The sequence below is a fragment of the Triticum aestivum genome, chromosome 2D, assembly GCF_018294505.1.
Source record: "Triticum aestivum cultivar Chinese Spring chromosome 2D, IWGSC CS RefSeq v2.1, whole genome shotgun sequence".
NCBI lineage: Eukaryota > Viridiplantae > Streptophyta > Magnoliopsida > Poales > Poaceae > Triticum > Triticum aestivum.
This window is the reverse complement of record NC_057799.1, coordinates 367,799,238-367,812,822: the sequence shown is the minus strand read 5'-3', so window position 1 is coordinate 367,812,822 and position 13,585 is coordinate 367,799,238. Positions and strand designations below refer to the sequence as shown.

The 13,585-nt window shown below is 42.6% G+C and overlaps 1 protein-coding gene across 2 annotated transcripts; it reads right to left on the bottom strand.

Annotated features, from left to right (window-relative positions):
- Positions 1–2,977: 2,977 nt before the first annotated feature.
- Positions 2,978–11,325, bottom strand: LOC123053181 (protein MEI2-like 4). 2 transcript variants are annotated; one of them, XM_044476599.1, is made up of 14 exons: positions 10,870–11,325; positions 10,202–10,295; positions 9,219–9,560; positions 8,405–8,805; positions 8,165–8,323; positions 7,868–7,984; positions 7,648–7,796; positions 6,685–6,779; positions 6,143–6,604; positions 5,232–5,871; positions 5,040–5,124; positions 4,876–4,944; positions 4,422–4,601; positions 2,978–3,568 (listed from the first exon to the last, which is right to left on the bottom strand). In XM_044476599.1, the coding sequence occupies exons 3-14, from the start codon at positions 9,460–9,462 to the stop codon at positions 3,395–3,397; spliced, it is 2,775 nt and encodes a 924-aa protein (XP_044332534.1). In that variant the 5' UTR covers positions 9,463–9,560; positions 10,202–10,295; positions 10,870–11,325; the 3' UTR covers positions 2,978–3,394. The 2 variants fall into 2 exon arrangements, with proteins under 2 accessions (XP_044332534.1, XP_044332535.1); XM_044476600.1 differs by having other exon boundaries at positions 9,219–9,511.
- Between the last annotated feature and the right edge of the window lie 2,260 nt (positions 11,326–13,585).

The window sequence follows — 13,585 nt, the reverse complement described above, 5'->3', positions numbered from 1 at the left end:
AGTCTTAAAACCCAATGACAATAAAAAAAACCATGTCAAACACATATTGTACATGAAAAATTACATTTGCAGTACGTGAGAACTAAATCTTCCATATCTTGGAAACAAAAACAAAGAAAACTTAACAATTTTGTTTGAACCTAGGCTGTTGTTGTTTCGTCAGATTTTTTAGAATACGTTGTTTCATTAGATGATGGGAAAAGTATATACTGAAAAAGAAAAATTATTATAATAGTCTTAGGAAACATATTATCCCATGGGATGTTCAAAAATATAAATTTGCAATGGTGTAAAATTATGGCAAATTACCGTTGTTCGTTCAACGAAATGTGTACAAAAAGGAAATTTGGGTTTGTAAAACAAACTTGTCATGTTCCAAAAAGAATTGACCATGTTGCAAAAAATATTGACCAAGGTCCAACAAGTAAAAAAATTCATGGTGCAAAAATAAATTTGGCATTGTAAAAAAAATTGCCATCGTCCAAATGTAAATGTGGCATGGTAAAAAATGTGTTCAGAAGATATTTTTTGCCATGGTCCAAATATAAATTTGCCATCACACCAAAAATAAATTTGCTATGGTTGAAAAGATAAATTTGCCATGGTAAAAAAATGAATTTTCTGTGATCCAGAAAAATATAAATTTGCCATGATGAAAAACAATTTGCCTTGATACATAAAAGTAAATTTGCCATGGTTTGTGGAAACAAGTTTGCCATGTTCCAAAAATTGGTCAACATGGTCTAACGAGTAAAAAAGCCATGGTAAAATAAAATTTCCATGGTAAAAAAAAAAGTTTGACATGATAAAAACAAGAAATTTTGCCATGATACATATAGTAAATTCTCCATGGTCACAAAAAAGTTTGCCATGATACACAAAGTAAATTTGCCATGGTACATAAGAGCAAATTTGCTATGTTCCCGCAAAGTAAATTTGTCATTGTCCAAAAAGAAATTCGTTCTCTAAAAAAGCATGGCAAGTTTTGGAAGGCACATGGGGGTTTAGGAAATTTATTTTTTTTATCAAAAGATGGCAAATTTACCAAATTCTCATGGGCAAATGGAAAAATTAGGAGATTTATTCTTTGAAAGAGATGGCAAAATTTGGCACGCGGCAAAATTTAAGAAGATTTATCTTTCAAGAAAGATGGCAAAATTAGGAGATCTTAAGCCATCATGTGACAAAAACAAGGAAATATCTACTAACTGTCATGGGTCAAAAAGTTAGTTGCCATGGCGACAAAAAATGAAGATGTCATGGCAAATACATCTTAATTCAAACATGGAGACAAACAAACATAATTTGCCATGGGCACATAACCTAATTTGACGTTGGTTGATTTGGGGCCAGACTAATTTGGAGAATTTATATTGAGTACATGGGAAAAAATAGGAGACCTTAAAACATCATGTGACAAAAACAAGGAAATAGCTACTAATTTTCATGGGTAGAAAAATAGTTGCCTTGGCGACAAAAAATGAAGATGCCTTGGCAAACACATCTTAAATCAACATGGAGACAGCAACATAAATTGCCATTGGCACACATCATAATTTACCGTTGGTTGTTTTTTGTGGTCGGACTAATTTGGAGAAAGAGTTAAATTGCCATGGCATTGGCAAAAGAACTAAATTGCCATGGCAAAATTAAGAAAATGTAGAGATCTAGATCATGGCGGTGAGAACAAAACTAGTACTTGAATCAGGAGCGGCAGAAAGATGTGACTGCAGGGGACAAAGGCGCGCCCTTGCGTCGCCCCATGCACACACGACACCGCCCGCCCACGCCCCCGCGGCCTTTCCTTCCCCTTCCTCCTTCGTGGCAGTCGCGTCCTTCTCTACATGCGTCCATGTCACGGCGCTCGCCGCCACCGTCGTCCAACGCCGCTTCCCCTGCTCCAACAGTGACATCAATGACACCCTCCGCTCCTTCCCTATCTCGCCACGGGCACCTGTGGCGTCGGGATCGCGGACGCCCCGCGGCGCGTGGAGGAAGGGGGAGCTAGGTAAGCGTTGTCATCATCGGCACCTGTGGATAATGTCGAGGAGCGTGTGGTGCCTACCCGCCATGACAAGTCGCACGTCGTCGTCGTCACGGAGCTTAAGGAAGTCACGGAGGTTGGAGGACGGTGTCGTTGCTTCGCCGCTCTGTAACGGAATCACCCTCGGTGCCCCCTCCATTAGCCCACCTTCGCGTGCGAGGTCGCTCGGATTAGGAGGAGAGTGCAAGGCGCGGAAGGACAGAGGGGAGGGGATCCGTGCTTCTCATTGTTCTCTCTCGCTCTATTTGGGATTTGAAGAGGGGGAGGGGAATGAATCGACGATGATGTGGTAGAGAGGGGAAATGGGGAAGGGTTGGATGATGACTCGCGGTATTAGGGGTTACGCGTTGGATGCAATAGATGCAGCCCAGCGCGAATATTTAACAAAAGATTGGATGATTAAAAAGACAATGATATCCCTATCCCACCCAGAGTTCAAGTCATAGACTTTGTTAGTGTCGTATTTTTCTGAATTTATTTTAGACCTTTCGAGTATGTGCGTTCATTGAGAGGAGACATTACTATCGATGCAAAGACGTGTGTAGCGACTTCGATAATCCCAAAATAATGTGCCAGCTATGGTGTGCATGGTGTGTTTATAAAAATGAATGTATGCGTATATATATGAGCGTTTGCGTCTGTACTACGTAAAAAAAATCAGTAAAATGGCTGTAAGTCTAGGAATTTGAATTTTCGCAGAAAGATGGCGGAGGTGCATCTCGCTCCTGAATGGCTGTAAGTCTAGGAATTTGAATTTTCGCAGAAAGATGGCGGAGGTGCATCTCGCTCCTGAGTCCTGAGCTGGCGGATTTGCCACATAAGAACGGCAGTAGCTACGGTGGCACCGCACAGGCGCTTCGTTTACACACCCAAAATCGAGATCCCCACAACACGGCAGCACCGCACACGCACAAGAAATTAACATCAAAACAGTTTCAAAAGACGCAGCAGGGCACAGCCTGCCTTTCATACAACAGCACCAATACAGTGTCGGCTGTCCCCGTCATGCATTCTTACTAGGAAACCCTGTACAACGCTGGGTTACACCTTACAGTCCAAAATCTCAGAGAGCTCCCCACGAGTTTTGCCTTCCACGGCCTTCAGTTAATACACGCATATAGGCTCAGGAGAAACTGGGAGCACCCTCCGTCCGTTCCCTTGCTTCTACTCAGCGACAAAATTTGCAGCCTCTAAGGAGCCTCTGGTAGCCCACGACATAGGAAGTACTAAATAGCTACAGACTCCGAAAATACCACAAGCAAAAAGAGGTGGGAAAGGATGGTAATGTGAAAACTGGGATTGCAAATGTCAAAAGGTTGGATGTTGATGTTGTGGTTAGTGCTTCAGCTTTCAAGCTGTGGTTGGGTCAGCCTCCTTTGAGTAGCCTGAAGCGTGGCCGCCCCCGTTGGAAGGAGTCCAATTGTTGGCAGAAGATGACAGAGTGTCCCGGTGACTTTCTTCGCAGCTCAAAACCCTGGATCGCCCAGGCCTAGAACGGACGTGTGTTCCCATTGGAAAAGGTTCCTGAGAAAAGTTTACAACAAAAACATGGTCAGTTCAGACTCATGATGGGAGGTAAGAATGGAAATAGTGGGTGGGATGAGTTCAATCTATTGGGGTGTTTGGCATGGGATATGCAGTTTCATATACCACAGTTTGAAGTCCAATCAGAACGATGGTTTTTTCTAGACAGGTTGAGTAAAAATGTTAAAAATACAAAAAATTATATACACACAAAATTAAGTAAAGCCTATCTCATTATCGAGGGGCAATCTTGTCATGGATGCACTATATTCTCTACTCCAAACTCATAGCCCTGCCTAATGTTAACAAGATGGTTTTATTTTCCGCTCCCTAACCCACAATGTATCCCAATTGTGCATCAAACACCACCATATGCGAAGAAAATGATGAGCCTATACAGCTATATGTATCATTAAAAAGAACATAGCAACACTAGGAAACAAGAACTATGAGCCGATGCTTGAATCCTCAAGGACCTCCTTGATTCAAAGGACTTAGAATGAATTGAGGATCATGTTCCATGATTTGTAGGATTTTAATTAGTAAGATTTTTTCCTGAGTATTTCTTTCAGCGTCAATACAATTCTAAAGGAAAGAAATACTCAGGAAAAACTCTGATGTAGCATAAGAAAAAGAATACATACTAAACTGTGTAAGAAGGCCTACTGCTTAATTTCAGATGCAAGATAATAAAAATATAATGATATAAAATTATATATGTGCGTGGACTTCACCGATCATGTATTGGATGGGCACACAATAAGATATACAGGTCATCGAGTTAGTAGTACCCAGTCAGGTGCCCTATAGAAACAGTAATGCAGCAAAGGATATGGACAATCAGATAACATACTTGATCCCCTGCGTTTGGACCATCTGAGTGGAAAAGTATAGGGCGGCAGCGTTTATCCTCATTCATCAAACTTGAATTTTGGAAGTGCGCAATTAGAGATGATTTTCCTTGGATTCTAGCATATGCAAGTGATGCTACCTTCTCGCTATTGAATTTCTCCCACCTTTTCCCATGGAATATCTGAAAGAGACAGGCATGTATGTTGTTCATTTATCGACTGACATTAGGTAAAAAATGCTTAGTGCGTGAAACCAGAAATGGTAAAGGTACTACTCACTACCTGACATGCGATATCCAAAATCCATGCAATTGTAGCATGATAGTGTAATACAGGTGGTATGGAAAAAGAAATGAGGAAGGAAAGCAGAGGGCGCAAAATCATATAAAAATGTCAACATGAAGCTTTATCTAATACACTGCCGGCATTTAATAACTTGTAACATCTCACTCTCACCTTATAGAATGGAACAATATGCTCAGGACTTATCATATTGATGAATGCGTAGCCCACATTGCATTTATTCTGAAAATGCACATGAGCACCATTAGGTCGTTGTATGCAAGTAATGTCGAACCAAGGATAAACATGCAACAGCTGTTTACAAAAGCTCCATTCACCTTAAAGTCAATTGGAAGATAGATAAAATCATAAGTTCCCTTGTGATTTTCATCAATAGCGGTCAAAAGCATCTTAGAGGTGTACCTGAAATACCATTTAAGGCAATAGAAACATCAAAACATGGCATGACTTCAAATAGAGTGACACTTGCACATAAACTAGAATAAAATCAGAAAGTCCCAGATGTATACTTGTTTGGGATGTTCTTTATCATTAATGTAGTCCGGGAATCCTCGCCGCAGACTATACGCTCAATGTCTAGCTCATACTGCCTTTTATTATCCGATTGATTAGCACATGACTCGTTTCTTCGGCTCCTTGCACGTTCACCTGGTGAATCAAATGAAGATGGAGGGGGACCTATATGACCCCTTCCATGAAACATATGCCCCCTCTGCTGAGGAGATCGAGCACCAATGTGTGCAGGGGACATGGCTTGGTTCCCTCCACTCTGAGGAAACATGCTAGTGAGCTCCAACTGATGCAGATGCGGACTACCAGAGAAACCCATGCTTCCAGCACTCCCAGGATGGAAACTTGGCGCTTCCATCAGCTCCCCTGCATAACCAGTTCTCCTGTCCAGAATTGATGGATTGACAGCTGGTGCAGATCCAACATGATGATTCACTGGAAGGACATTTTCAAGCATGCGAGATGTTCTTGAAATTCCATGCGCTTGCGTGGGAGGTCGAGATGGTATATTATTGATAAATGATCCTGAGTTCGGCCATAGCATGGGAGAAGAGGTATGATGATGGGAGTTATTTGAATTATTCCACGCTACTTGGTGGCCATGAAGGGGGCAGCTTCCAGTTCTTGAAAACCCGGGTGCTACAAGAACACAAGGCATGCCCATGTAAGCCTAATTGCATTGTCTAAACAGAATAGTTGCAACCTCAAAAATAGTATAATTTAGATTATGCCAATTACCATTAAGCTATAAAAGATTATGTATTATTCATATCAAAGCATATGTTCTTCCAAAATTGACATTTTCAAGAAAATGACTGGAAGGGAAAGAGATGGCAAATGAACCTAATGGAAACAGTGTGTCTCCATAAACATATGGCTACATCAGTAAATAAGGCACCCAAAGTAGTACCTTCGGTATGACCAGAAGAATGACCACCAAGGTTAGCAGAACCAACTTTGTAAAGATGTCTGCTCTCCATTCCTTCAGCAGTTCTAGAGTTGCTCTTAACTCCAATGGGTGATATTGTGCCTAAGTTGCAAGAAATACCATTACTTTGGCCATTGCGAAAGTCAGGAAGGGAATGTGGATTGAAAGCTCCGACCCCATGAAATCCATAATTCAAGTGTCCATTAATCTGTCCACCCATCTTTCCAAGTGAATGGCCATTCTCACCGACAGTCGACCGGTTGTTATGCGTTACTGCAGTTGCAATTCTAACAGGAGAGGATATACTTTGCATAGTACTTGAGGGAACATCCAGGAAAGCTCCCTCCCTGAATTGGTGTATTGGTGGCTGAACTCTGGGACGCAGAACCCGAGAGATCCCATGTTCAGGACCAGCGGAAGTCATGGAAGCCATGTTGACAGAACCTTGTATTATGCCATACATAGGTTAGTAAATACGATTAGCAGCAGAAATATGTCTCATGATTTGAAATCAGACTGCATACCGTAGTAAGTTGACGGCAGACTGTTTGCATTTCCTAGCTTGCATGCACCATACTCTTCCTGCTCCAACTCAGGAGGCCTATGTAGCGTCGTCAGACTGTTGTGCAAAAACTAGCATTACTAACACAGTTGTAAGAATAGGCATAAGGAAAGTCAGATGCTCTTGTTTCTTCCTCCAAAAATAAAGTTTAGACAAGCATAATAATCCATAGGGGGGACGTTCTGCATCAAGTTCTAAAACACATCTTCCTGCACATCATATGTAAAGACTTTTACACCTACCCAATTTCCTCACACTCCAAAGCACAATTCCCTGAAACGAGAAATATACAAGTATACAACCAACTTTGAATTCAAGTGCAAATGCCGACTCTAAAAAATCATATTAAAAGTCAATCACAAGTTTGTGTGTTTAATAACTAAAACATATTTTATTGAAGAGACAGGAATTGCATCAGCCCAGTGTATACTGTATATGTCCATTGACGATATGTTTACCAACTTCACAGTATATGCAAGACCATAAACACCGTTGAATTATATACTTCCTCAATTCACAGATACCCAGATAACTTTATACAAAGTTGATCTGTGAAGGTTGCTGCTACCGACTGGACCGCCATATTCTGCTGCTTCCTGAGGCTTCAGGTCTCTTGCTTCCTAATTGGTATATATAGGTCATTATGCTAGTTTTGGTTAGCTTTTGTCAGTCTTCTTAGCCTTTTTGGTTTTTTGTTTGCTGGTTTTTTAGTTTTTCTGTTCATTTTTGGCTTTCATTGGTTGTACATTGTGCCATTTCAGTACCTTCCTCTAATAAAAAATAACAGCATTCTAAAGCGTGTTGGAGAAAAAAGAATTTCATGAAGGGTAGCCGACACAAGGTGTGTAATAAGACTCTTCGAAAAGCAAAGGCACTAGAAGCACTAAAAATGGACAGATGCGCAAAAATACGGTCACAGTATTACCGTTTACCGTCGCCCGCGCAGCAGCGCTCTAATCTGATTTTCTTTCCTGCAATATCTCTCATGTTCAAAGCATAAAGTGCAGCTTCTGCTGCTCTGGTATCAAAAAAGTCAACGTATTTGTGATGGCCGTTTTGTGATGTCCCGTGAATCTGATAAACAAGGAAGTTAGTATCTGTAGTGTACTAGCTGACATAAGAGTTGGTTAGTGCGCAGCCCATACCGCCTTGATTTCACCATAGCCACCAAATATATGACGAAGATCATCATTAGTTACAGACTGGTCTAGGTTAATCACTGCAAGTGTGCCCTGGTTGTTATCATTCTCCAAAGGGTTCTCCTATTGGAACAAAGTCAGCATTAGAATGTGAACATTCTTGCGAGTATAAATACATTTCCAGTGCCAATTAAGTACCAATACAACAAATAATGGCAGGCAAACATCGTAGTAATATCACATTAAGTAATGTCAAAGCACCACATCATATCAAGTCAGAATGGCATTATATCAAGGAAATACCTTTGGGATGGAGTAATGTATCTCAAGTTTCCACTGCCTGAATGGCTTGCTTTGAAGCGCTTTCATGGCACGTTCTGCCGATCTTATATCATAGTAAGATATCATCACTAAACCATGATGTTTGTAGGCAGTGTAAAGTGTTCGGATGTCTCCATATTGCTACAAAGAAAATAAATGCTATCAGGTGAAATATATTGCCTTCAGAGTTGGGACAAAGTCAAGCTGGAAGATGAAACTTACCTCAAATAGGAGTTTCAATTCAGTATCCTCAACATTGGTATTAATGTTTCTAATGGAAAGGGTTCTCGAGGGGTTTTCACCATACAGTAGGCCATTGAACCCAGTCTGACCGGTGTTGGCTCCACCGTTAAGTTTTAGCAATTTGTTATTTTCATCAGCTTCCAATTCCATTCCACCTCCAGTAGAGAATATATCGTCATCAATGTCATCCATGTTATTAGCACGGGCAGGGTGACCCACATTATAAAGAACACCTGACAATAAGTCGTCGTCATCAGGGAGGAGATTGCCAATTACTTGTGCCTCAATTTCCTGAGTTAATTCAAAAGGCTCGTCATCTGCATGGTTGACTTCCTTTTCAGCTGGCTGGCCAACAAGGCCATTCTTAGGTGTTAGTCTCACTGCACATCAGCAAATGAAAAGTAGTTTAATATTAAGCACTAATATTACTGCAGATTGTCTCTTTTCTCACTTGGATTTAGCATGAAAAGCACAGGACAGACTCTCATTTCTCAATTGGATGTAGCATGAAAAGCTCAGGCCAGATTGTCTCGTTTCTCACTTGGATGTAGCAAGAAAAGCTCAGATTTCACTGAAGTGAAACAGTCAATAAATGCAAACAAGCTTCTTATTAAGCAAATAAAAATATTTTCCTTATCTTCTTTTGTTTACCCTTTCCGTTATCTACATACTATTATTTATATGAACTGAAGGGAGGAGTACCATATCGGATGGACGCAGTTTATAGTTCAGTGTTATGGAGTACTATAATAAATGAAATAAAAACTGCAAGAGACAAGGATCAAGGGCTTACATTTGTTGTCAAAAATGTCTGGAAGGGAGCTTGAGAAAAGTCCATTCTCATATTGGGTCATATTTAAATGTCCCTTTCTAGCATTAGGAAATAAAGCCAACGGCTTCGAAAATGAATCATGTTGTTGTAGAGGATCTTGATCAGCCCTCCAGGGGGTTGGCGGCAGGTTAACATGCCTTTGATGGCCCAACAACTTGCGCTCACCAAAGGGAGTTTTCTGGTCCATCAACTTGTATGGCTCCATAAGCCCTAATTGATGCACAACCTTTGGCCAATAGGCTTTGGCTTTTCGACTGGAGAAGATGCAGCAGACCTACTTCCCGAAATCAATGAATCTTTTTTCTGTTTTTCAAAACAAGAAATAAGTCAGCCGTAAAAACGAACACAAACACTGAGCGCAAAGAGAAGTGATGAAGCAACATCAGAATTATTTAATGAAAGAATCATTGTAGGCAACATCCATGCGCATCTGTCAATAATCGATACCCAATCACCCCTGTGAGACCATGTGCCTTCCAAATCAGCTGCTTCACCCATATATAGCAAGACAGCTACCTTAAGCTACCTGGAAACAACGATACACATCCTCCTATCTTGCTCGATCAATTGTCCCATATGTGGAACCTCGGATGCCCCCACATATCCGTAAACTGTAACAGTGTTCTGCTGGGTCACATTTTATTTAGTCCGAGAGAAACTACCCGAAGAATAAACTAATAAGCACCTACAAATTACACGAATGTTCAGGTAGTCACTAACATGCTCAGGAAAACATTCCTGCCTGAAATGTCTAACAGGCCTCTACAAAAAGATTTCGATAATGATGAAGGAATTAACCTAGGTCTAGTTGTTAATGATACTGACCAAGTCACCCCAAAACTGAACCAATTAGTACCCCCTACCCCAAAGTAAGAAAGAATGCAGTCCATCATTAGACATCATTTAAGGATATCGGGCAATAATGGCTATTGCAGTTGGCTTACCACATGGGAGAAGACGATTCGGACTCCACGGGGAGGTGGAATGGGGGCATGTGGTGCCTCTGCTCCATGATTCTAGCTGGCATCCTGCTAGCACCTTGAAAGATAGACAGATGCCAAGTTTCAACACCTCAGGTAGCTCGACTGAAGCGGATCAAAGAATAAACGCGAGAAACTGCTAAACAAATGCAGTCCCGAGGCCTAGATTTGATCGACCGTGAACCCAAAATCGAACTCACGAGACCGGCTACGGAACACTGGAGAAATTCTGCAAAATTTAGGACCGGAACAACTCGAATTGAACGATTAAAAAAGGTTATGCAAAATTCCGTGCAGAACTCTGTGCTCCCAAACTAATTAGCCATAAAACAGCGCAAAAGACGACGGGAAATTTAATGCTCCTCGTCCTCGACGAGCTCGAAAGAGCACAAGAAAGTTGTGATCAAAATAAAAAAGGCAGAAGAGACCAAAATACTGCCCAACCGCATCAAAGTATCCCCCGAACCCGAGCACAGATCACACAAAGCGAGAAAAATACGCACAAAATTACCCCCAAACAAATACCTCCAGGAATTCAAACACCATTTTTCTCCACGAAAACAAAACGCACCCTGAATTTGCATGAAAACCCGCAAAAAAATTGGTAGAAACGGAAGAATTTGTAGGCTCACCAGATCGGCAGTCGAGATCCGCTTCAGCTTGTCGCGGCCAGGAGCTTACCACAACACGCAACCCGTGGCCGCGCCCAGAAGAGATGGCTCCATGGCGCAAGCCAAAACGGCTCCCCCGGAGCTCACAGGAGGGCGGATCACCCAGCGCGCAGCGACGGCACAGCTAATGCCCTCAGCTGGGGGGCGAGGCGAGCTCAGAGAGCGAGCTCCATCCTCACGCACGCGCGCACCTAACCCTAGCGAGCGAGCGCGGCAGCGGGCACCCCTCCACTCCTCCCCATTCTTCGCTCCTCCTCCTAGGTATGCAGCCGCAGCGCCTCTCCGGCGAGGGAATTCCGGCGAGCTGGTGGTGGACTGGCGGTTGTGAGACGAGACGAGACGAAGCGGAGACGAAGGCCAAAAAAATATAATTAAAGAGCGGCGAAATGCTGTATTACTATATTATTTATTGGACTAAGTGGAAACGCGATACAGAAGGTGCGGGGCCTATATATACCGCGCCCGGTGTGGTCCCCACCACGGTAGGCTCACCCGCGGCGCACCCCACCGCGGTGCCGGATAGCTCCTTCGCCATTCCGTTCGTGCCGAACGGCACATGTACCCGGGCCAGGGGCCCCACGTGTCAGTGAGCTGGGGCCGGTGTCAGACGTCGGGACCCACGTGGCTGCGCGTCGGCCCGGGTGGGAAGCGGCGTTTGGACGGGGACGGAATTATTTCGCGGAGGGGTGGGGGTTGGCGCGGTGAGGTGACGCGGAGGTCACGTTCTCCGATTGTCTGGTGTGGGACAGGATAACGCTCACCAGTACGAGTTGTGTGGGGGTCGATCGGGACTGGACCGCTGGAGTTGCTGCCGCCGAACCACCGGGGATTTCGACGGCTCTTGTGCTGTTAGGTTGGCACGGTTATACTGGTACCACCTTCCGTGCTGGAAGAACCCTGCTTCCAAAAACACTGCGAAAATTCAATTTAGTGAGGAGTATATTTGAAATAACGTTTTCAAACAAACTGTACTAGCTATATGCATTTTCAAACAAGCCTAAAATTGCAACATTGATTGTTATTGATTGCCTTGAAAATTACGCTGTTCCTATTTACATTTTAAATACATTAAAGATAACATATATAGGGAAAATAATTAAAATGATTCTTTTTCGCATCTAATATGGGCAAATCATTGGATTCACGCCAAAACAATTTTGTGACACACACCTAAATCGCACCATCCGACTCCGTGAACACTCATAGACGTGTGAGGTACTCTAAAACTGGCGAAAGAACGCAGAACCTAGAGTTCTTTCGCCCCAGGTGAAACACTCGCGTTAATCCTAGGGATCAAACCCAGGTGGGCTAGCTGGCCACCGCCAAGGCCAACCATCGAGCCAAGGGCTCGTTCTCGACGGCACTTTTTCTTAGGTTGGCACATTTGTACTCGTAACAACTTATGTGCGTTCTAAGAGTAATGTTGTTGTATTTGTGCTTGTCAGAATGTATATGTGATGGTTTCATTTGAAATCTAGACCGGCGACGGCAAACACAGAGTCGACATATCTCGGTCTCCATATTTCTTTTTCATTCAAACATTTTGATTCCTTCAAATTTAAACGTTTAACACATCAAGCAAATATGGACATAGTTTTTAATAAGTTGCATGAACAAAAGCCTTTAACCAAGACATGTACATATCACATGTTGCCAACATGTGCATCGTCCCCTTCTCCTCCGGCATTCTTGTTGTCCCCTCCTCCTCCGGCATGTGTATGCCCCCCAAGGCCCTGGAACGTACATCGTATCCCAAAATTCTCGTGCCACTAGTCATATTTTGGCTTCGATCCGACATAATGAACAGATTCTACTCGGTTTTGTGCTCACTTATCGCATGATGATCTTGAACTTTGAGCCTATGCGCCTCCATCTCTTCCCGACATCGTTAGCTCTCTTGCATTTTTTCGAAAAAAAGGGGAGCAAGCCCTAGCCTCTACATCAAACGATGCACACAGACATATTATTAATTATTCAACAAAATTCTGACAAGAACAGAAATCAAACAATCCGAAGCCACCACCCACACCTACAAACTCGACAATGGGGAATGCCCTCACGCCCCACCATCTAGAGTCGGGGTCACTGTCAATCCGCGCACATGAGATACCAAGAGGAAACACCCGGTGCAATAGAGCCAAGGCGTACACCACCTACACATGCTTCAGAAGCCGCCACCACCATCGTACTCCTCACCCATCTTCAGGAAAGAGATCCACATCATCCTTGCGAGGCCAGTCAGCCATCGACATCGTAAGTCCATATTACAACCTCGAACTATCACCGAAGTCTAAAACACAACCTTGAGCTATGAAATCGTCTAGTTTACAACCCTAAACTTTGAAAACCGGACAAAAGACAACCCTATGATGGTTTTTGACTGTTGACCGTCCAGCGTCCAGTCAACCACATGTCATACAACCTAGCCATGTTTGGTCAACTTTTGGCCAAAAAAAGTTTCCAGAAAAAATTGAAAATATTCTCAAAAATCTACAAACCATTTTTTCAATCTGGGAAAGTTTCAACAAATTTTGTCAGGTAGAAAAAATTAAAGCTAAATTTCATATTCAGATCCATTTTTCGTCAAATTTTGGCCAGAAAAAGTTTCCAGAAAACTTTTATAAAAAAACTCAAAAATCCACACAACCTTTATATTCAATCTAGGAAAGTTGCAACA

Excerpts from the sequence above, each read along its gene's own strand:
- LOC123053181 (XM_044476600.1), bottom strand. The coding sequence starts at position 10,284 with ATGCCAGCTAGAATCATGGAGCAGAGGCACCACATGCCCCCATTCCAC. Across the intron at positions 7,985-8,164 it reads TACATTACTCCATCCCAAAG|GAGAACCCTTTGGAGAATGA; the intron begins GTATTTCCTTGA and ends TTGTTCCAATAG. Across the intron at positions 6,780-7,647 it reads TGCGCGGGCGACGGTAAACG|TCTGACGACGCTACATAGGC; the intron begins GTAATACTGTGA and ends TTTGCACAACAG.